A 25,023-nucleotide genomic window follows, 5' to 3' on the forward strand; every position below is an offset into this window, starting at 1 on the left:
GTCTCAGTTTTGTTGTTAGTGTTGTAGATGTCTGTAAAATTTGAATATACTCTGTATATGATACTGTAGTGTCCTTGATTTTTAACATTGACCTTCTTATTAGTTTTCGTTTACATGTACATTTAGAATATGTAATAATCTGAAGTGGTGAATTTGGAAAATTACAACTTTATATTGGTTGGTTGTTGGTTTGGTTAATCTAATGGTGTTGCAGAATGTCCTAACAACTTTTCCCTGTCGATATTTGGATCGTACCAAATTTCAGTACTTTTTTTTATCTGTTTGTTTCAAGATAAGATAAATATTTATAAAGGTGATTTATTTAACCAAATTAATTGACGCATTTTTAATACTATTTAAAACTTGGTAGTATAGATCTACTTTTTTATTGCTTATTTAAGAGTTTTCGTGGCTATCACTTATTGTGACGTTTCTCAATAGATGAAGTCACATGAATATCGAATTATTTTATAAAAACGTCTTACTCTTCGTAGGTGCATAGTTTCTAAAAATCAAAATTGAACAACTAACCTCATGATAATATGTTATTTTTGTCCTTTTCTACAAAACAGCATTTTCAAGCGGTCAGTTGTCGAATTGTTTTGAGTTAAAACGAAATTGCTAAAATCAGGTTTTGAGCTAAAAACAAAAACGATCTACAGGGAAATAAGGTAGACATCCTGTAGTTGTGAAAATTCTTTCATTGCACACGCAAAAAGAAGTAGAAGACACTCTCAGAATTACACTGTGCTGTGTCCAACACATATAAGATTGAATGTATCTAGCATGTACACTCATGTCCAAAACTGTTGTCGCATGTCTATAAATATGTTGTTGTAGGAATATAATTTGATAACAAATTCTCCCGGTATTTCTTATAATGTTAGTATGTGTATAATTGGTAAAGACATGTATATGGCAAATTTCATGTCAAAAGAGCAGTAAATAAGAACAATAAAACGAAAATAAAACTTTCTTGTCCATTTAGCAACATTTTGTTTTACTTACTCTAATTTTCGTATATATAATTCTTTTTCTATGAAATTTATCACAAATATACAATTCCCGATTATACACATAGTATAAGTATTAAAAGTACCCTGCACAATCATTATCACCTTATATTCTTACAAGAAGACATTTATAGATATGCGACAATCATTTTGGACATATGTGTAAATTCACCTTATGATAAAAGATGTTCAAAATGAGCGTCTTTCACATTCTGACAATATAAGAAGCAATTTTGAAATTATTGCCGCACGTTCTTCAAAGTGCTCAGTATAATGTTCCGACACGCCGCTGTTATTTGTTATTCGAGATCTTCGAGCTAGTCGATAGTGTTGTATACATAACTGATTTTAGGTAACCCTAAAGAAAAAATTCACTGAGAGATAAATCAGGTAATTGTGAAGGCTACTTTGTGAGATCATGGCGAGCTATATACCTACTGGCATACTATTCTTTCAGATAGTCACGTACTGCCCTGTAGTAGTGTGCAGGACATCCATCCGGGGCATGTTGATAAATAATAGTATAATTGTTTGAATTGGGTCAATCCATTCTCATCTGCTACATTTTCTACTAGATCAATGATCATAGAATCCACTATTTCCGTTAGACTTGCAGTATATCACCAGTTAGATTTTCATCGGTCAGGTATGTAGTTTCTTAAAATGGCTGCCCATGTGTTTAGTTTTTGCATTGAGTTCGTTTTTCCTTCTCCATTAACGTACGGTAGGTTCTCAGAAGGAAACATTGTGTTTATTAACACATCTATTCAAATAAAAACTTGCGTCACTTGAATAAATGTTCAAGAACTGCTCATGATCGGCTGTTCTTTTTGACCTAATTTAACAAAACTCGATAAATCATTTTCGTCTTCTTCTATTTCTTGCTTGAGTACATTTTGTTGAATGGGTGAAGTTACGTGTTTTTAAAACTTTAATGATAGAACTTAATGAAATATGATTTTCGTGATGTATTTGTCGAACTGATATATATAATATGGGTCGGTGATGAAGCGTCTACTAATTTCATCCACTGTACCATTATATATCTTTGTTCGGCGTGAGCACAGTTGATCGGTGACGCTGTGAGTTTCACGAAATTTAATCGAAAGTTTGGAAACATACTGATGGCTTATATATATATATATATTGGCTCATTCGGGATAAAGTTCACTAAATTGTCCAGCACTCACACGGTAGTTCACCCACATTCTCTGAAAAGGAAAAAAAAAGAACTTCCCCAGATCGTGCCTATTTATTACCATTTCTAACGGTTCCACGACACTTGCGAACAAACCTACACCAGGAGAATGAATCTCAATGTAAATACTATTCGTTCAAATGCTTGAATTAAATGATGTCGTAACTCTTATGGATAGCTCCACACTAACAAAGTGATAAAATAACGATACAATTCCACATACAACATATAAACAAGTAACACGACTTGTAATATGGAATGATCCAGCCTCTACAGCTACAGGGTGCTCATCGTATTTCTCTATTAGCATGCGTTTGCTTTCCTGAGTTGAAGCTAGCGACGTACAGCAAGCAAACTCTACACTTAAAATATTACTATATTACCATTTCGTTGTCTTATCAGCGCTTTTTAGTCTCTTTAACATAAAGGTCCTTTCGGGCGTTTGATTCCCAGCTATTTCAAACACAGGTAATATAACGACTCCGGTGTTACTGTACGTTGCGTCGTGTGAAAAAATGTTCTGAATCAGTAATGGCCAACTACGGGCCCGCGCGGTCTTTTCGTGCGGTCCTCGAGAAGATAAGTGTTAACATTTTTTATATATTTTACTGTGTACATAAAAAGTTAACATATAGTTAAAAATGTAATAACTTGGACTAATACACAAAGTGGTTGTGTTTTAGGCGCGGAAACCAAAACTAAATTTCAGTTTAAGATTAGTTAAGTTAGTGTTTTATTTCGTTTATTTGGATATGTTAGGTACCTAAAAATTTAAGCGTAACATTTCTGTTTACGCTGCAGTGTGAAAAATAAGTCATTGTGAATATTTTTAAATCGATACCATTGAGGGCAGGTATGATATATGTTTTTACTTGCTATTTAAAATCTTTTTTCCACTTCTTACATTATGTTTTCATATTTGAGAAATTATCCAAGGTATTTTCAGCCAACCTTGAACAGCAGAAGGGGCTTTTAAGACTCGTTGGAGGGATTTCGTCGTTGAACCTGGCAACTCTTGAGTTTGTGTCAGAAACTAATGCATTACATCAGCGTACTTCAGACTCGCAAGGTATTCCCTCAAGAATTACTTTGAGTTGTCTTTTGAGTCAGTGCTACTTCAATATGAGTAAGAAAAGGAAGATTAGTGATGAAAACCGAAACTTTCAAGATAAGTGGGAAAGTGAATTTCTTTTCATGAATAATCAAGATAATAAAACCACAATGTCTTCTGTGTTCTCACGTGTCACAAGGAACACAGTCTCAGGCAAGCGCTACAATCATCAGAGATTTGAAGAGAAGAGTTAATACACAAAGGGTTTTTCCTTTCCACAAAGCCACGTCACTTCAAAGTCATTCTCTCCTCGCTTCTTTTGTTGAGTTCAAAAATAGCGAAGGCAAAATGGTATTTATCTGATGGTGAATTTGTGAAAAAATGTTCAATATGAATGGTCAGAGCTCTCAGGAAAAAAAAAAAAAAAAAAAAAAAAATGCCTTGAAACTCAGACATTCCCCTATAAAGGCAGACTGTTTACCAAAAGAGTTGAAGAATTAAGTGCTCATGTTCACAACAAATTGAAAACCATCATTAATCAGTCTGAGTATTGTTCATTGGCCATCGATGAATCGACCGGTAACAGATACAGCTCAGCTTTTAATCTGCATTAGAACTGTTTCTAAGGGTTTTGATGTTCATGAAAATCGTACTATTACTCCACTTCATGGTACTGCAAAAGGCTTACTGCGTCGAGATGGTATATCTGTCCAACTCAGCATTGCATTATTCAGCAATAAGCTCTGTGTATCAAGTATTTGGAGATGGAAATTAATGACAAAGTGTGTTAATTATATAAGAGAAGAAGATCGATCTTTGACCTATCGCAGGTTTCTTTCTTTCTTTCGTTCTTTACCAGAAGGGCTTGAATCGGAGTATGGTGATTCCTGTACACCGAAGTTCGCTGGTTGAGTAAGAAAAGTTACCTCAAATGATTTTTTCCCCCTAAGAAAGGAAGTTGTTGAATTCTAGGTGAATCAATAACAAAAGTTTTGAGGCTTTATTAGTCGAGCTGCAGAATCCAGAATTCAGTTTTTGTCTTGCATTCCTAACAGACATTAGCAATACCTTAATGAACTGAATTTAAAGTTACAAAGACGAAACCAAAGTATTTGAGACTTAGTTGCACATCTAGATGGGTTCAATAGTAGTTTGAAGGTTTTTAGATCAACGTTTGGAAGAAGAAACTTAATAACATTTCCCATCGTGCAAAGAAATGATAGAAGAATTTTTGAGATCTTAACGTATCATCATGCAGTGTACTCCTTGACAAGCTTTCTGTAGAGTTTAGAAACCAATTTATGGATTTCGGTAATATAAGGTTGCAATTAACTTTCTTTAACAATCTCATGAGGTATGACATTTCAGAACAAGATGAAAATTTTTAATTAGAGTTGTATGATCTGCAAAGTGATTCATTTCTGCAATCAAAGCAAGATCTGGGTCTACAGTTCTGGAGACTTGCGCAAAGTGGTAAATTCTCCAAGTTGAGCGTCTTTGCAAGAAGGGTTGTTTCCATGTTCGGAAATATTTACATGTGTGAGTGTACATTTTTCCTCTATGAAAGCAATAAAATCTACCCAAAGAAACGACTGAGTGATACCCACCTCTGTGCCCTGTTAAGACTGTGATCTATCGAAATTGGCTGTAGAGAACTCGCCAATTCTCATGAACGTCCACAATGTTCACATTAAAATAGAAGTAGGTAAAACTGTAGTTGAAATGTAACTACGGCAAAATTAGAGTATCGCGTTATTTGGAATAAATCTTTCCTTTCTTCAAGTAACATTCTCTTAGAAGAATCTTGAATTGTGTAAATTTAGGGCTGCGTTCAATACACCCACAACCAAAACACCGACACGTGAAAAATGTCTTTAGATTAGGTTAGATTTTCGGTATGTTGGTGTTTTGACTGTCTCTGTTTTGAATGTCGGTGTTTCGATTGTCGATCTTCTAATAGATACCCCGTAAATATGACGATTTCTGGGCTAGGATGTCATGAGTGTATACTATAAACGTAAAATATCATATAAAGTTGCGGCCTTCGCCACACAGAAATTTCTATGATGTGGTCCTTAGTGTAAAGAAGTTGACCATCAATGTTCTGAGTGTTAAACGATCACGTTTGCTATTAGGAATTTTTGAGTTGGCTCTTCTGTTTCTCTTAAAAGAGCGTCCTGGAGTCACTTCCGTTTTAGCTCGAAATGTTTCTTCGTCAAAGTTAATTGAGAGCTTGTCTTATAGTTTTCACACAGTTTCAGTATTTTGGTATGAAAGGGGTAGCAATAGCCTTTTGTGGACTACGACTTCGATCTGCTATTGTCGATAGGTCCCACCGAGCGATCCGAATCTTGTACCACATCATTACTTTTACCTTACGCTTTTTCAAATTCTGTATTCCCGGAGGATTGTTATTTAAAATATTTGAGTTGATCTCTATGAACGCCTTTGACGACACTAGGTGGAATCCACTTACGGGTCTCGGCATTTTTCACAAATCTCAACTGTTGTTTTTCTTTTCTTTAAAAAAAAAATAATGGAGGCAGCGGACTTTATAAACGATATATATGTATATATAATATGATGATATCAAAATAATGTAAATATTCATGCGCTGCTACTGTCTTGAGTTAAATTATTAATGGGTATCATGGGTGATCGTGAGTATACGCAAGGCAGTGTAATACAGATTCGTGTGTGCATTAGTACACAATGGGAGACATATTATTAAATGTTCAAAGGTTGGTAGGTTTGTTTAAACAAGTGTATTGATAATGTAGTGTGTTGGGTATATCGAAGAAGACTTATAATTGACAGATACCAAACCTGAAACAGATAGCTTATGTCAGTAAAAAATTACTGATTCTTATTCAATATAGTGTTGTTTTCTTTGAGGCTTAAAAATTACTCCTATTGTTCCATTGATCAAGGATAAGGGGTGAATTCATCCTACCTACTTGCGAAAACATGCTTCCTTTGCTTGTACTATCAGTAAACGCAAATAGCATTAACAATGCATTATATTTTGAAGATAATATGAGCATATTTTAAAAGAAGTCCCGATTTCCAACAAAATAACCTAACGTTTCTCCAATGACCAGAATACCTTGATTACTGTAAATTATCATGGAAAGATTTATTCATTTCAAGATATTATTCTGGTGTTTACTCGCTCATCTCTTCCCTCCTTTGGTTTGTTGTGTTTCTTCAACAAAAGTTAGCAACAGTGTTTGGGTGGCAGACACGGTAACATCATCATCTTGTTCATCTCAACCATAGCTTGGTGGGCAACACGGAAATTTTAAAACTTTTCCCTCTCTTGGGAGAGCTGTTTTATATTTTGATAAGGTCTCTTTTTCGTAACTGCATCTAGATATTCTATCCTTGGTCTTCCTCTTCCTGGTTTTCCTTCTGCCTTTCCCTCTATCAGCACGGTGATCCAATCGGAGTGCCGAATAAGATGGCCAAGCATGCAGTTTCTTCTTTTTCCTATTTTCATGATCTGTCGTTCTTTGTTTTAGTACACAACGATTTTTTCTTTTTTTTTCTTTTTTTTCTTTTTTTTTATGGGTGTTAAAGTTTACAATCGTTTACCACTTAATCTAAAATAGATGAAACTGCTGTATTTAATTTAAGAAATAATTTTTCAAAATCCTAATTGAGAATTTGAGAAGCCTTAGAGTATTTTGTGTATTTATTCATACGTTACTCTGTTCTTAATTATGTACGAAAGAAACTCAAAATAGAGTTTTAAAAATGCATTACGTTTTTTGCTGTGATTTCCATACATAGAATTTATTGCATCCTTTCATTTTAGGACAGACTTCATTCAGCTTTTTATTGATGGTAATTTGGGAGAAGAAGTCTATGATGCTCCACAATCGAAGATGATACACGTGACAATTCGATTAAGGGATTTAAATTATGAGTTTAGTGCTCTAGACTATTCAAAATGTTCATGTCTTGCTATTTTACTAATGTTCTTCCGAGCGGAGTGGACTCCTATAGTTGATTACATCATAAAAAATAAAGGTGAGTTATGAGTTAATTGTTTTTTTGAAGTAGTTGCGTCCAAATGTTTTATATATATAGTGTCATAATTTCATTTTTGGAAAGCTATATATATATATATATATATATATAAGAAGTGAAATGGTAGACTAAAATAGCCTAGGCAGAAGACATAAGAAAAATATTCCTCGATAAGACTGTTGTTCAAGGACAAAAGGCTAAAGGAAATAGGACTAAATTAATTGTTACCTAGGTAATCGTTAAGTTTATTGTATTTATAAAATGTGAGAAGTGGAAAAGTTTAATATTTGTGGAAGATATTGAATGCCTGAAGTTCCACACTGTAATCTTGGTACTGTTTAAGTCACAAATATAAGCTTAAAGTATGAAAGTTTCTGTTCTTTTGTCATATGAATACCATCAATCTAGAACTTACATAACCTTATATAAAGTAGTTCACTACGGTGTGTCCAAACTTCAACAGGCGGATTCCTCTTAAGAGTGGACTGGAGCATGACTCAATTTCTACATTTTGTCTTTCTTGTTCCTTTGGAGATGTCAAACCGCTCTGTGGCGAAAGGCAGAAACTCGCAGTCGCTTAGCTGCCTCTCCCCGCCCAAACTTTTGTCAATCTTGAACGCCGCAGGGGTGCCCTTCCAGGAGGAGGAGTATTTACTAGGATATCTGCTAATCTTTGTTCAGGGAGGTGAGCAGGAAGCTTCTTACACTGTGATGATGCGAAATAAAATAAATAAATAAATAAATAAATAAATAAATAATAATAATAATAATAATAATAATAATAATAATAATGAAATCCAATATCTTGTTTGTGATTCTTGGCGGGAGCTCAGGTGGTTCGGATTCCACGTTAATCAGTAGGTCCACATCTCATATAGCCTCGCTACTGAACGGGACGCTAAATTTAAAACCAACTCAACTCATCTTGTTTGTGGAATGGATTTCGCAATCAATTTATCTCATTATCTCCAGGCATGTAAATACATATTACATTACATTTGGAAACATGTGTGTCCCAAGTGTATGCCTCACTGACCCTCCCTTTGTTGACAGCTCGTGGAAAACAAAAGTAATAAACCGTCAATTTCAAAGAATTCCGCATCAGTATTTCATATTCGTTATGATTCCAAAACTTACATCCTGCAGAACATAGTTACGCAGAACTTCCCTCACTAACAAACTACGTGCATTTCTCCTTTTTTTCTTCATTCATGTACAAAATAATGGCGATCCGTATTATTTCTACATTTTTTAAAGATTGAATACATTCTCGTCGCCAGAATTTTTTTTCCACGTTTATGATAATGCAGCTGTATTTCTTTCAACAAATGCTGCTTCTCGTTTGAGATTGAATGGCAATTGAAAGACATGATTGTTTCTTTTCCGAAACCATATATAGTTCTGGAATCCCCGTAGTATGTTTGCACATTTATGAAGTTCTTATAACAGAAAATAGTCATTAAATTCGTTTTTAATATTAGTTACCTTCATTTTCCTACATCTTTGCACTTCTAAGGGCGTTTTCACCTCCTACCCCTTGTACGATTTTCTTCCCCAACGAACTTGATTTGTACTTTGAAACATATTAAGCAATGTGTGAAAGTTTAATTCGAATCGATTCTTGCGTTCGGCAGTTACCGTAAGAACAAACAACACAAATGCCGTGCGAGTCGACCATTTCGCTATGCTCAGTGAAAAATAAATACTTAGAATATATTTTTCTTCACTTGTACTAACGAAATGTAACTGAAAGCAGTCTCTATGATTCTGTCACGAGCTACGCTGTAAAGTCAAACTAAGGACTTCCAGGCTCAAGCCACGCGAGAAAATAAACAATGTCTCAGCACTATGATACTTACCTCGACGTTATATCCACGCATTGAATCCGGAATCTCTCACCTGCCTTCGACGTGCGCGGTCGCAGGTTTAAACCCTGCTGGAAGTCCAACGCCTCAGATGAATACCCAAGTAGTGGTTCGGATTCCACTTCAAACTGTAAGTCCTGTCTCTGTATAGCCTCGGATCTGGGGACCTATAAGCGCAAACGACCGGGCTTCTGATACCATGCAAAGCGTCACTGAGCTGTGGTGGCAGGAAAAAGCATCAAGACCTAACCCAAAATTACAATATATCTAAGTATGTACCTAGCTTGAGGGTCCTGAATCTGAATTTTCCATTTTGGATATCTTGGTTTTCGCAAATTTCATAAACATTTTTACATTATTGTTGGAATCCTCCCCCTCCCCCAAAAAAAGAACAACAACATATAATTCAATAGCCATATTGATAAAATATTCCAAAAATATTCTTATCTTTTTTACAGGCGCCATCTTGAATTACTGAAAATACAAGGTGTACACTTGTACACCAGGCAAATTCCGATTCAGCACCCGCAATTTAGGTAGAAACACTTGAGAAACATCTGACACAGCAGTGCAAATCTGTCTTCAACATTGGAGGGGAACGGGTAAGATCATTCCCATAATCTTTGTTTGTTTTTTATTTGTTTTTAAGCGATTTTGAGGCTTATTCTGGGGAGGGTGGGGACATCAGTTTTCTCTCACTTTCCTTTGTGGCAATCAGATACAAATCATCACATTTCTCCCCGCAAAAAAAATTGACATTTGAGTCCCCCCAGTTCCAAGATTGGAGGGGTCATGCCCCCTTATCCCCCAGGATTTGCACCAGTGATCTGACGTACTGAATTTTTTAGTTTCGATTAATTTCCTCCAGACTATATATAACAACAAGGGATTGATAGAAGTGAAGTAGTATGCGGGCTGCGTGACGCGATGTAAGTAACTAAAATAAAGAAACACGTTACAAGTTATTAAAATAACTTTTGAATATGCTTTGAATTCGCGACCAAGATGGAACCGTTCCAGACTCCGAAATTAAAATCAGCACCTTGTTTCGTAACTCAAATTTGAATCTGTGGGTACTTCAAATCCGGGTCCATGTGGCTATCCTAATGTGCACGTTTTGTGTAACCATATGTTATTTGCAAATTAATAGTAAGAATAAACTGAAAATTATCAATTCATTTCTTCTCTTTATAGATCTGTTCTGCCATGTAAATGGACTACGAAACTAATTCGTAGGACTAAGGCGAATGTCAGACAAAACAAGCAAGGGCGTGATTGACAAAGTAAAAACTATGCCACACTGGAGGTCTGGAACGTGCAACAGAGCGACAAATCATTTTTAGGATATGATTTGTCTGAAAAACAATAATTAAAAAAATTAAAAATATGTCATTACATATTTGGTTTTATGTCATTACAGATAAAACATAAAAGAATAAAACTACACGGATTAATGAAAGTACTTTATGTGTGTGTTCTTCTCAGTAACAGAATTTCAAGCTTGAAAAATAGCAACCAATCTGCAACATCGCTCTGTCGCTCGCTCACGTTCTGTCTGAAATGGGCCTAAGAATGAGCTTAAAAGATGTTATAGTTTATTTAAAATCGGTTTCAAAATCTTTTTTCTTGTTATAATTTATTTATAATCGGTTTTAAAATCTTGTTTCTTGTGTTCCTTTTACAAATTTTCACGTGACAATAAACTTATATATGAATTTGATTTACAGAGTTGGTCATCCATTATTACAAAGGTTTAGATTTCCTTAAATAGTTTAAGTGCTTTTTCTGGTGCAAGTTCCAATTCAATCAGAGTATACAGTTATTATCATATTATTTACAACATAATATGAGTAATAAAAGCAAAATTACGGTCAACTACATTATATCCACCTTTACAACTTGAAATATTTCAACCGCAAAACATTATGTTTTCTTCCATAGAAACCCTATGTAGATAGTGAATTGAGAAAATACATAAAAAATTCTGTCTTGGATGGGATTCGAAGCACGCACCTCCTAATTACTGGTACCCAGGAGGTGTGTGGTTCGAATCCCGTCCAAGACAGAACTTTTCTTTGCATTTTGTCAATTCACAAAAAAAAGATTAGTTGGAAGGATCAACTTCTTTTTCTTTCCTTTTTTTCAGAAGAAAGTTATCTTAGTTTTCATTCACCATTTAAAGTAACACAATAAAATATTCACATCTACAGCTAAAAATCATCATGACACTGAAATAATCACATAAACCTTACTGAATGAAATAGCAGCATCAGTCTTTTTTTTTTTTTTTTTTTTTTTTTTTTAAACTTTAGCAACAAAGCGAACAAAATCCCTATTATTTGTACACATCACAATATTAACAGAATGAATAATTGGTAATTATACCGCATCTATGCAATGATCATTTTCATTAAAAAATCATGTTATATATAAGTATCCAAAGGATTTTTTTTGTTTGTTTGTTTGTTTGTTTAAAAACTATTCCAACATTGAATTTGGTATCTACTCTTATTTCAGATTTAATTTGTTAGTAATTCTGAGGTATTGCACACGTTAGCAAAACATGTTATATAATGTTTAATGCAAAAAGGAAAAGAAATAGACTAAATAATGCACTAAACGAACTTGTAAAGCAAGCAACTTTTACTGTCAAATCTCACCGCGTTGTGAAAGCAAGCTCGTACCACACAGCACTTATGGAAAAAACAATATATAAATTACGTAAATGCTCGTTTCTGTTACAAATAAATGCAGTTACAAAAAATGAACTAACTAATAAAATACTATATTGTACAGTGGTGTTCAAAAAATGTCGCCTTTTTATGCATAGTCCATAAAACATATAGCATATATTTGAACACCACGGTGCATGATGAGTGATAAAACATAGTTGCAAAAAATGCAGTACATATTTTTTTTCTAAAAAAATTATGCAATTTCTGAGAAACTGCAACAATAGAGAAAATACTGTATAGTGCAATATATAAATACTTTATAGAGGATTTTTTTCAAAGGAACAATTTAAGGATTGCCGGCAAAAACCCAAAATCTGTTTTGGGAAGGATATTTACGACTTCCTGAAGATAATTTCAAATGCAACAACACGAGTGGGGGTGAAAAGTACACGTTATTATTATTGATAGCATTTTGTCATTTGTATGAATTAAGACATCTATTAAGTTCAAATGTTTTTTAAACCGCCACGACTTTGCTTCTCAGCGAAGAACAACTTCAGCTTAGATTATTACATACGAACTTATATGATTGTTACATTCAAACTATGTTTTTCTTTATTTCTGTCCTGAAATTTCAATGGAGTCAAAATTTTTATTTACTTCCTTTTCTGTTCGAGAATTAGCAGGTCAAAATTACTAGTACGACCAAAATTACCACTCCATGAACCAAATCACCCCGGTGAGAAAACATTGCGGAAAGTTGGAAAACATTAATTTTTAATGTTTTAATTTCTGAACTGATAAATAAGCCTATCTCAACCAGAAATGAATTATTTAAAACAATTTCTGTTTCTGATCATCGATTTTATAACCAGGGCTCTGATTTTGATGACCTAAAATTATCAAAAATGACATTTAAAATTACAATAACACATTAGAAAACCTTTAGAAATATATTACAGAAAATATGTATTCATGCTTTCTGTGGATGGATGTCTTGTTCCAATATAAAGAAGTAAACCTTGCTGGAAAACATTTTGCATCTGTAATTAATGTAATAAATGTAGTGTGTCTGATTTTTTAAAAATAAGCAAGTGCTGTTAGGGAGATTAAGTCCTAGAATAATTTTCTTTACGGGGGATTTTGTCCTACTTGAACGAAAAACCTTAGGGGGGGGATTATGTCCGTAACTCTTGCGGAGTATTTACTTCACATTAATGTTGTGTTTACTTTCTTCAAAAGGATGATAATAATAATAATAATAATAATAATAATAATAATAATAATAATAATAATAATAATAATAATAATATAGTCTTCCCTTTTCCATTCCTGATATTTTTTTCAATCCTGTCGGTAGTCTTCTTTTCTTCCTTTTTGTTGACAACCTCAAATTATTCGACAATTTGTCTTTCCTGTCTGGTTTGTCTGTCTCTTTTCGATGGCATTCTATCCCGAAACAAAACAAGATAAGCTCTCCAACCACAACCTTTACACCCAGCAAATTCGGAAACAAACTGAAACGATATGAATGACAAAAACTTGTTCTTTGCTGATATCGGGGGCGGGGCTGAAGAACCAGGGGTAGGTGAAGCCTTGAGGTTACTCGGTCACGGAAGAAGAACGCAAGCCTGCTTTCTCCGGCTGCATTTTTTCAACAGAATCATCTAACGGGAAAATGCTGAACTTTTTAAACATTAATTACAACGAAAATATGCACTCTAATTTAATTAGCATTTTCTCTATAGATAATAAGTAATAAGAAATAAAAAAATATAGGTTGAATACAGGGGCGTCATTTAGGGGGACAGGGAGGGGCATTTGCCCCCCCCCTGAGTTTGAGATGTATATAGATTTTATCAATAGAATAGTAGTAAATCAGTGAAAAACGCGAAATTTTACTTATATCAAGGGGTCTTGCTCCCCCCCAAAGCAAACTCTGAAATGACGCTCCTGGTTGAATAAAGACGAATCAAAGATTATGACGGTGTGCACCTCAATTGCTAATTCTCATTACTTTCTCTAAAAAACGCAGTCGAGTTTAGTGGTTAATCTTGATTTTCTTCTGGGAAATTAAAAAAATGATATTACTAATATTTGTGCAAATTACACACACATACGTTATGAATGCTCCATGAATTTTAATATTATGGTTAAATGTGTAAACCTACTTTACGATTTTCTCCAAATGAGCAGTGTAGGACGTGATATCACGCAAAATTGAAAAAAAATCCCATGTTAAATTTGTCCCATTTTTCTTGGCATCCTTGCAAAGCTCCAGTCCACTCTTAAGGACGGAAACGAAAGAAAAAAGTAGTCTATATCGATATATGTGTGATTTCTCACTCTTTCGGAGATATAGAGGATGAATCACAACACACGGCACACGCCGCAGGATAGGGAAGTAGAGGTGTATATGCTAGAAACAGTAAACCAGCTTACGGTTGGCGTAGTCAAGGTGGGATAATGACAACAGCTACTAAGAGCAGCATTAAATTAATGCATACTTGGGAATGACACATGACTTTTGGGAGGAAGCAGAGATGCGGTCCCACATTTGGTACAAGAGGAAGTGTTCAAAACGGACTTCCACCTGAACGATGACCGTCATGTTCCCTGTACAATTGCTGTTCTATCCTTTAGTGAGAATATTCTCGAACATATTGTATATCCGAAGCTGTACGATATCATGGATATATTGATATATATTTTTTTATTGCCTGTCGTTAGAGGAATCACCTGGTATGTAATTCAAAGTGGTTTATTTGTTATAATTCAATGGTTAATTGTAAAATAAAATGTACGGAAAAAAAAAGAAGAGTTGTCATGTTGTTATGTGTTTTATTTACCGCTGAATATACCGTGTTACCTCAGGTTTTGGTAGTATTTGTTTCTGGGAAGTAGTGTACGTAGTACGATAATTTATAATGTATCATTTGTGTGAACTTTCGTATGAAGATTATTAGAGTACATGTTATAATTTGCTTATTAGGTTGAGCATTAAATAATAAAGATTGATCGAGTAGATAAAGCGTTGAAGAAATTCATTATGTGACTAATCCTGAATATGATTCGTTTTGTTTATTATTAGATATAGTACCAACAAATGTGAGGATGAATTTGGTTCATTGTGTTGGAAATGTAGGTCTTCGAGCATTTCAGCGTAGAAATCGTGAATATACAAATATATTTCGAACGTTTTCTATAGTTATGCCTTTTCACTGAATCGAGCAGTATAAATAACTAACATTTTTTATCTGTTATTGGTACGAAAGCTTACCGAGAACTTAAGGAACTTCGTTAACAAAACTCACAGACAGATAACACTAGAGAAGTTGAAGAATGTAATGTTCACACAATCTACACAGAAGATTGCATGCGTTAAGAGTTTTCCTTTTACCAGAATAAAGAAATATTTCCACAAAATCCATACTTTTTATCAAGATAGGTTTTATAGGAAGTAAAGAGAGAGATTTTTAGATAAGCAGACTGTACCTAGGTATATTTCATTTGTGGACATGCAAACAAACAACATTTGCTATTAAATAGATCCACATACATCCCACTTTACATATGAACACTAATATTCTAACATAAATTCAGCACGCAATTTCAAACTTTAATAATGTTCAAACAGTTTATATATTCCGCTGTATGGTGTCCTACAACTGCTCAATGAACTTGTGATCCGAAAATTTTTAAGCCATTACTCAACTAATACTTAAAAATGTAGCCCCGTACCCTTACTTTATGCAGTTTATTATATCGCTACTGGCCTATTATAAAGCATGGATACGTAGATAGAGCACGCACTAGTTCCTGTGTAATTCCTTCAACCACTCGTGAGAGATCCGTAATTTCCAAGGCAGGGTGTTTTAAAATACGATGCTTCGCATTTTTGGCGCTTTATAGCTCTGAAAGGAGGCATTTTCGCATCCATGTTTATTAGAACTTTTGTTTCTCGTTTGATAGAAGGAATCACCTTCTAAATTTATGACACAGAGTTCATTAACAGCTTGTATAACCTCTCCGTCAGTGGAATTTTAATTAACGATCCTCATGCTTTATCAGATAATCAAACAAACAAGCGATTTCAAAGAATAAAACAATATCGTGTTATGATATTATACTCGTTAAGTTGATAGTTTCTGAAAAGGCAAGTACAACATACATTTAGCATTTCTGATTATTTTTTTGAGTAGTCTGAATATTATTTTTTTAGTAGTCTGAAAATAACACCTACTTAGTAGTATGATGATTTTTTGTTTGGTAGACACTGGTTGAATACACAGTAAGAGTACATAAAAAGAAGTGATTGAGAACTACTTTCAAACGACATATCTCTTCTCAAATCTTAGCTGTTTAATGTGTTTCAAGAATGATAAATACAGTATATAATATTGGAAATCTTGAAAATAAACAATTTTGTACTTCCAAAATCTTTTAACTAACTTAGTAGGCTGTTACAGGTTTTTCTGACAACCTATAAATCTATGGATTTAGCTTTAGTTTCTGATATCATAAATATCGTCCATTCACAGTTTTAGCCTTGGGAAATGTTTAAAAAACAACTACGAGTTTATTTAAGAACATTTTATAAGCATGAAAATGCCTCCCTTCCGAAACTGTCATGTTGTTATTGTGTTTTTAAGAAACAAAATTAAAAAGAACTTTCTAGAGAATGAGTGTCGACGAATCTTAGCATGGCATGAAACAAATATTTGATTTTTTAAAAAAAAGAAAACTGGCATTTTTTAATTCTTATTTCGATTCTTTATTCTTCTTTATAAGTTTATAAAGATCATTTGTTGGCCATTAGGTTTATTGTGACGAGGATATTATAACCATGCCTCTGACTTTCCCATTAAACCCCAACCAACGAAATAATATACATTATACTCATCAAGGAATAATGGATTTTCGGAAGTAAATAAAAAATGTATCTACCTTTATGTACAATCCGCGGCAAAAAACCTGCAACATGAAGATGTAAGTTTATTGTGAAACTACGCCTAACAGCACAGGGAATGAATACAACGTCTAAGTGGGACGAATCACGCCAGGATAAACCTCGGCCTCCTCCCGTGCACACTTATTTTGGAGCAAAAGACTTCGTCATTTCACAATAAACTTATATGCTCATGTTGCAGGATTTTTGCCGCGGATTGTACCATCATTTATCTACAGTTTCAAATCCGTTATTGACATTTTCATTATGTTCACTGTAGAACCAGTTTCCAGAATTCCTCGTCAGCAGCCAAAGGCGTTCTGTGTGCTTTTGTGCCATCTATCTAAATTGCGCCAATTCACGATACTGGAACTGTTGAGGCATGGTTTCATGAATATCGGAATGGACTTGACCTACCTTAACCCATCCAATACTAGCCATCATTATTGAACACCTGTGGTCAGCTCTGAAGCTGAGAATCCAGAGCAGGGTGTCTATCAATCACGGAAAAGTCACGAAATCAGAAAAGGGTCATGAAAGTAAAAAAAAGTCACGGAATTCAGCTTTTGGTCCACGATTTTCGTATCTGTACAAATATAAGTAGAGACTGGAAAACTTTGTTCTATAAAACGTCAAAATTCACCGCCAAAACTGTCTGTAGTCGACTTGAGACGCTACCAAATCGCAAGCAAAGCACACTTCTATCGCATGCATGAAAATTCAGCCTAATTCGCTCTTGAGATTGTCCTTCATCATTGAACAGTGGCAATGCAGATCGCATCGCATCGCCGAAACCACCTACGCATTTAACTAGTTTACTCAACTACCGCGAAAAGTTAACTAATAGAAGTGAATAACTATTTCTTGAAAGATTTTCCTTCTAGGCGTTCAGATTTTTTGCGTATCACAGGTTCTCTTGTATTCCAGTTAAAAGTGTGTTCCATTAGATGGATCGAAAATTGGAAGAACTATCGAGGTGTTACCTTTCTTGGAGAAATATGTCAATCGAGAGTGTCTTCAAAACTTCCGAATACACACAATTTCCACGTTCCACAGAAATTTTTAGCGGGCGACCTGCTACAAGCGAAACTTCCATTCCTGTAATCAGTTTACCATTCATGTTTTACGAACTGTATTCTGTGGTCCGCAGTATTGGTAATCGCTTCTTGAAAAAGAGTGTAATATCTTCTGTAAAACAGCCAAGCAACTGATAGCAGTGGATGTGACAAAGACAGAGAATCTTTTGGATGTTAAATCAGTGGATATTGACTTTGGTGTAACAGCATCATGCAAAGGAATACGAGAACTTGGATTTTTTTTTTTTTTTAAAGAAAAGATTGCAGAAAATTTCTCGTTTCTTTGTTTACATGATTAGTTAATAAGAAATCACCATTGCGCAAGGTTATGTGAGACGATGACGCCTTTCTCCGTATGTGATGACAAATAGTTCTTTGAGAGTATCTCGTATTACTAATGCTGTACAAGAACTGACCTTGAAAAGCCATGTAGCTTACGATGAAGCAGACGAAATTAAGGAAAGTTATTTATCATTGTGTGAAAAACCATGTGTATTCAAGAAGTGTAAATATGTAAGTCGTTTACTTATGAAAATTTTCAGTCATGATGAAAAACTTGTAGAATTTTCTGAACGTACACTTAACAATGTTCCATGGAAATAGTGCTGTGGAAAGAGGATTTTCTGTTAACAAAGAGTGTTTAGTGGAGAACTTCTCTGAACATTCTTTGATTTCCTAACGTTTCGTATATTGTGCCGTACTATTCATTTGAAATTTACTTAAGATATCGGTAAGAAAGTCTATGATCATGGCTGTAAGGAATGCATCGTTGAAACGAATGAGAAAGCTTTGAAGCAAAAACGAGATGAGGAACACGAAAAAAAAAAAAATCAAGATGGAAGCAAAATACCTTAAAGAGTTGAAGGAGAAGAAAGGAGAGTGTTACAACATACCAAAGAGGAAGTTGAAACACTTCAGAAGGAAATTGAAAAAACTGAAAAAAAGTAAAACAATATTAGTCAGCAACTGAAAAGAGAGAAAGAATCCATCAGTACAACTGTTCACAATCAGTGTGACATTTTTAAAGAATTGCTCAGGATTTGTAAATATGTGTACACAATGTATATTTAGACATGTAATTTTAAGATTAGTGGATTTGAGTGTGTTTGCTGTTAATTAGTCACCGAACAAAACAGACTATATACAGTGAATATAGTGAAAGTGATGTGAGAAAACACCAAGTTTTATATCGTTCCAGAGAACAACGTTTGAAAGTAGAGATAAGTGCTAAAAAATATAGGTACTGTTATTAGTTTTTAATGTTACGAAATTTTATGGTTTGGTAAAAAATAAAATAAAATAATAATATAATAAAATAAATAAATAATAATGTTACCAAATTTCATTTTGGAATTTTAGTAGGCACTCTCCAGAGGAGATAGTCTTCTTCATCCTAGCTGTCGTAGTTGAATGCTGCACTGAATGAAGAATGACACAATATTCCTATGGAAAAAATGCCTTTTTCCCCACGAGTCAGAGCTCTTCTGTAGGCTAACGATGATCCCATTCCGTATGAAGCGGGTGATTTTCATTTTCTTTAGTCCTTTCCATTATTTTGAAAACCATTTGTATTTTTGAGTATGAAACTCATGCCTTACTTACTGTAACAACAATTTAGACATGCAATTAGACCACACAGAATGCTTTGTGCTCCTCCCGATTTGGAAACCGGCTCTGTAGTAAGCATAAAGAAATTTCAGTAAGGCATCGTAATGGCGTGGACTAAACCCATGAAGTAGAAGTAAAGAAATATTGCAATTACTAACGAAGGTAGAACATTCTTCTATGAATATTAGGTTCACAAACTTACATACAAGTACAAATGAGTAGTCCCGCGTAGTCCCTAACACTTGCCTTTGGAAGGACCGGTCTCGGGTTCGATTTCCGTGGGGACACTCGGTCGAAGAGATGTAACAGCTTCAGGCTAGCCATCGCGAGTGAGGTTTTTCCTTAATTTTTCTCATTCACACCAGGCAAATGCCGGGATGGTACCTAACATAAAGATTCCAGGCCACTTCCCGTTTTCCCGGATAATATCCGTGCCGAGAAACGTCATCCCTTACACTTGACAGGCTTTAGACTATAGATGCCGGTAATACCCAGAAATATGTATAAATAAATAAATTATATACAAATATGTTAATGTTACTATGACTTGTGATCAGTTTGTTGTATATTTCAACTATGGTGACAAAGATGACATCATCATCATCATCATTATTATTATTATTATTATTATTATTATTTTTTTTTTTTTTTTTTTTTTTTTTTTAGTTGCGAGTGTGAATGCAACACATGACGAAAGTCTTCCACCTCTCATAGCTGCACTTATTTTTCTTGATGGACAATACATGTTAAAATGTGTGAAAGCACTAATAGATGCTGGAGCTGAAGTGGACTACCGGTCGAAGTATGTATCATTTAGTAAATAATTTGAAATAACCGTGTTACCTGTACTTTATTTGTTTCATTTCGGTTATATAGTTTGTAATTTTCTCAAGCACACTGCGCTGGAGAATTGTTTAACTTGTATAACTGCATGTGTTTCGTAAAGAATTTGGATTCTGTAATGTAGAATTTGTAGCAGAAATCGAATAATGCTACGATAGTCTTAGACTATTTAAAACTTAGATATGAGCATGCTATTTATTAACAAGAAACAGCTCGATCTAGTTTAAATAACTTCTGCTTCAAGAGTGCCAAAGACTTCAACTAACACTGCTTTCAGGCTTATGAAGTGCAGTTGGCTTGTGTTTTCAATTGTACTTTCCTCTTTTTGATTACATTATACAACTACTTTTCTTATTCGTATCTTTTAAATATTAGAACAGCATATTAAACTTATTGCAAATAGTAAAAATAAAAAGAACGTACCACTATGTATTTAGTTTCTTATTGTAGTATCAAATCCCCCCCCCCAAAAAAAAACTAATCATTTAGGCTCGATTCCTCTCGGATTGCATTTACCACCCAGACAGAATATGCAGGTGGTTTACAGGTGCCTGTAAAACATACATAAACAGGCATATTTTTACAAGGGCCCGTACGTGCGCCTGAAAATGGAACACTTTTAAACGCATGAGACAGGTATTGATTTGTTTCAAGATCATTGCATCATCATTTCACGGAAACAGGTAGTTTTTTTTTATTATTATTATTATTATTTTGATAAGGTTGCAACCTTGCAACTTGAAAAATGCGTATAAACAACATGTAGAGAATGGAAGGACATGTACGTAACCGGCATATTCCATGTAGTTGACATATACGTTACCTCATGAGGATCTGACGACAGCTGCTTTTCATTTGATAAAAATGTAATTAACATGTTAAATACATGTGAAATACAGGTGTTAGTGGCCTGTCCATGTAAAGTACATCGCATTAAGTGTACATAATATTTGCGTGTCACAGGTGTTGGACACTCATAAGACATGTACGTTCCATGTATATATACAGCGGAAGAGACATGTAGGTAACATGCACATGGGAACCACATGTAACATGCAGTTTGCCTGTTCATGAATTGGATATGTATTGTATAGATCATATGCATGTTAAACGTTGATCATATGTACATATAATATACATGAGACCTGCGTGTTACAGGTAAATTACTTCTACCTGTGACATTGGAAAATGTATGTTACAGGTGGATTACTAGAATGTAGGCTGCATACTTTAAGGAGTAATACTACTATTTGTTCCATCCAAGGGTCTGCGCACGCCTCTGTATATATGTGTCAGCACCTTGCATATGTGCATGTCAAAGTGGAGACTTGGTGCCTGAATATTACATGTTTCCTACACCTGTAACATTAATGATTAACTCCAATCAACCTTGTTCATTGCATGCACCTGTTTAACCCATTTATTGGCAATCATCATCATTGCATTTTCCGTTAACCTGCACATTGCATATAGATGGGTTCACACTTCGCATGTACAAGGAGATAATACAGGCAATGTATTCAGTTGTAATCCCATGTATTATATACGTGTTAGGACCTTGCAAAGCGAATGTCGAATTGGAGACTTGTGCCTGAATATTGCCATGTCCCCTATGCCTATAACGTGAATATTTAGCTCCAATCCACTTTGTTCACCACGTATCTGTTTAATCCATCGGTTGGCAATCATGATCATTGCATGTTCCCGTTCACCTGTACATTGTCTGTACACTGCACGTAGGGGAGTTACACACTTCGCATGTACACGCAAATGATAAATGTAAAATAACATATTCTACATCATGCGTTTTCCATGCTATACTCTAATATATGGTATTTACATGTAATGCGAATGTCACACATGTGTATTACATGTTGATAAACAGGTACCTTCCTTGTACTTTTCATTCTTACAGTATTGCAAATGTTATCAATAATCTATTCAAGGTACTTTACATGCACATATTCCCTCCATTTACTTGCATGTGAGTGACTACATGTACATTGCATGTTCTCATTTTAATGTACAGGCTCTGTACAATGCGTGTTTCCGTGCAAAATTTCTAATAGAAGTTTAATACTTTTTCGACATGCATATCACCTGAAGACAATGTGCCTGTAATACTTTCTTTACATGTGTTTTCGCCGAAACAGGCGCCTGTGTAATGCCTGTCAAAATCTGACAGGCTTTTACAGGCAGTTCCATGTACAAAACATTGCATGTTTCCTAAAAAATTTTCATATTAGCAGTAATACTTCTAAAAATTTGGCGAGCAATTGGACTAATACTGACTAGTTCATTGTCACACCCACTGTTCTGGATTTTTGCCGTGTAAGTCGGTCATGGTAAAACTCAGAGTTGTCAAAGAGCACGAAAGTTGAGTTTGTAAACTGTTGAGTTTTAAAAACTTTTATCAAATAATGACCCTAACGTTATGCAGTTAAAGAACATAATTAGCTTCCTGGATTTAAATATATACTCTCACCAGCTATATATATACGCTAAAATTCTTTTGACCACCCTCTACTTTATGAACAAAATTGTTGGCGTAAAAAGCACGGGGCACAGAAGAACCGCTCGCCTGACGGTAACAGGGATCAGTCAGTGTGATGCTTGTGCATAGAATGGGGAAAGCAGGCGATATATCAGGGTTTGATTGGGGAGAGATTGTAAAAATCAGACAGTTGGGACAGAGCATATCGGAAACAATTCGATTTGTTTGCGAGTTGCCATGGTTAGTGTCTTCCAAAGGGTGGAAATGGGCTGTGAACCAGTATCAAACCACAAGGAGTGAGGCGGCCGTACCTCATTAAAAATATCAGACTTCGTTGACTGTTGAGATTGGTACAACAGGATAGGGCGTAAACAGTGGCATAATTAACAGCAGACTTTTATAGTGGACAAAACATGTGTGTCTCAGCATATAGTTCGCCGTATACTTAGATATAGGCCTCCGCAGCTGACGTTCTACACAATACCAATGTTGACCGCACGGCGTCGTCGATTACGACTGGAATGAACATATTCCCATGGTCATTGGGTCGCCGAGCAATGGCACAAGCATTGCAAAGTCCGAGGAGTCACGATACTACTTAATCACATGGACGGTCGGGTCAAAATCCGTCGTCTCCTAGAGGAACACCCGTTCGAGACATGCACAGTAGAACGACAGTAAGCCGATGGTGGCTTATTATCTTAGGAATTTTCACATGGTCATCCATGGACGCGATAGTGCGTGTGGAGGGTACCCTAGCTATCTGCAAGTCATTTCTGATCATGTACACCACCGGCCATATTTGTATCTCGGAGTAGGCTCTTTCGGCAGGACAGCTCTCTTTGTCACAAGGACAGCGTTATGCGGCAGTGGTTCGAGGGGCACAGTGATGAATTTTAATTGCTGCCTATCTTTACTAATTGGGAGGAACGTGGCTAATAACGCAGTTAACTGTACACCAGATGAATTGAACAAATTTTTCTGTCAAAGCCAAATGATACCAGACTCCATGAAACTGCAAGCAATTAACAATATTGTAGTTTCGAAAATTAACTGTTCTCATTTTCTCACGCATAGCCTGCACATATATTAAAAGCGATCCAAAAAATTAAATTTCAAGCCATTGGTACAGATGAAATTTCAATAACTGCGATCAAGAAAATTCTGTCGCATATATTTAATTATATCATTGACATATTTAATTACCCTCTCTTTACAGTACTTTCCCCACAGTATGGAAACTCGCTAAGGTGTCTGCCCACTTCCGAAAAAGAACAACACTGACAATATTGCAGACTACCGGTCCTATCAGTGTCCTTCCCGTGCTTTCTAAAGTTTTGAATATATTGTAAATGATCAAATTCGGGAATACTTAACAATAAATAAGTTATTGCATACATTTCAATCTAGTTTTCGAAGTATTGAGCACATGCACTACGCTAGTAAACGTAACGGATGATATAAGATCGGCTATTAATAACAGAAAACTGACGCTCCTTACTGTACTTGACTGCAGTCAGGCATTTTAAACAATTGATCTTGACATATTACTTCAGAAATTATCATTATTGTTTAATTTTTTGAATCAGTTGTTAAATGATTTCACTCCTACCCTCACCAACATTAACAGAGTAGTGATCAATCAGGATTACGAATTTACATGGCATTGTATCCACAGTGGAGTGCCTCAAGGTAGCGTACTAGGCCCCCTTGTCTTTGCATTTTACATTAATGGTCTTCCTAAAATTCGGACATACTAGTATTGTAAATACCACATTTACTCGGACGCTTTTCAGTTATATGCTTCTTTTCTCCAACAAGATATTAATAATGCGATTGAGAAAATAAATAATTAACTAAACAAAATTAGCGACTGGTCTACGGCTCACGGGTTAAAATTAAATGCAGCATATTGCAGTGCATCCTGATTGAGTCCCCAAGATTTCTCTCTTCTAATAATATCTGTCAGCTCCCAAATATAAAATTATCTCAACTATATTCCATTCTCTGCAACTTTCTTAAATTTGGGACTCATACTAAATCAAAATATCTCCTGCACAAATCAAATGGAGTTCGTAAGAGAGCATTTAGTGTCTTGCATACATTAAATCGGCTAAGAAATTTCTTACCGATATCGCTTAAGATCAAACTTTCAAGGTACTTGTGTTTCCACATCTTGACTATTGCGACTCGGCCTATTCTGATTTTCCCGAAAATCAA

General features: G+C 35.0%; 1 protein-coding gene across 8 annotated transcripts in view; it reads left to right on the plus strand.

The window, feature by feature from the left end:
* The window catches only part of LOC145678513 (uncharacterized), a 224,906-nt gene that overhangs the window by 186,922 nt on the left and 12,961 nt on the right, over positions 1-25,023 (plus strand). For all 8 annotated transcript variants that reach the window (XM_081748750.1, XM_081748751.1, XM_081748749.1 and 5 more), the window contains 2 exons: positions 7,080-7,294; positions 20,133-20,268. In XM_081748750.1, the coding sequence (XP_081604876.1) occupies positions 7,080-7,294; positions 20,133-20,268 (351 nt within the window). The remainder of the gene's footprint in view (positions 1-7,079; positions 7,295-20,132; positions 20,269-25,023) is intronic.

Source organism: Thermobia domestica, chromosome 2 (assembly GCF_964235325.1).
Source record: "Thermobia domestica chromosome 2, izTheDome1.hap1.1, whole genome shotgun sequence".
Lineage (NCBI taxonomy): Eukaryota > Metazoa > Arthropoda > Insecta > Zygentoma > Lepismatidae > Thermobia > Thermobia domestica.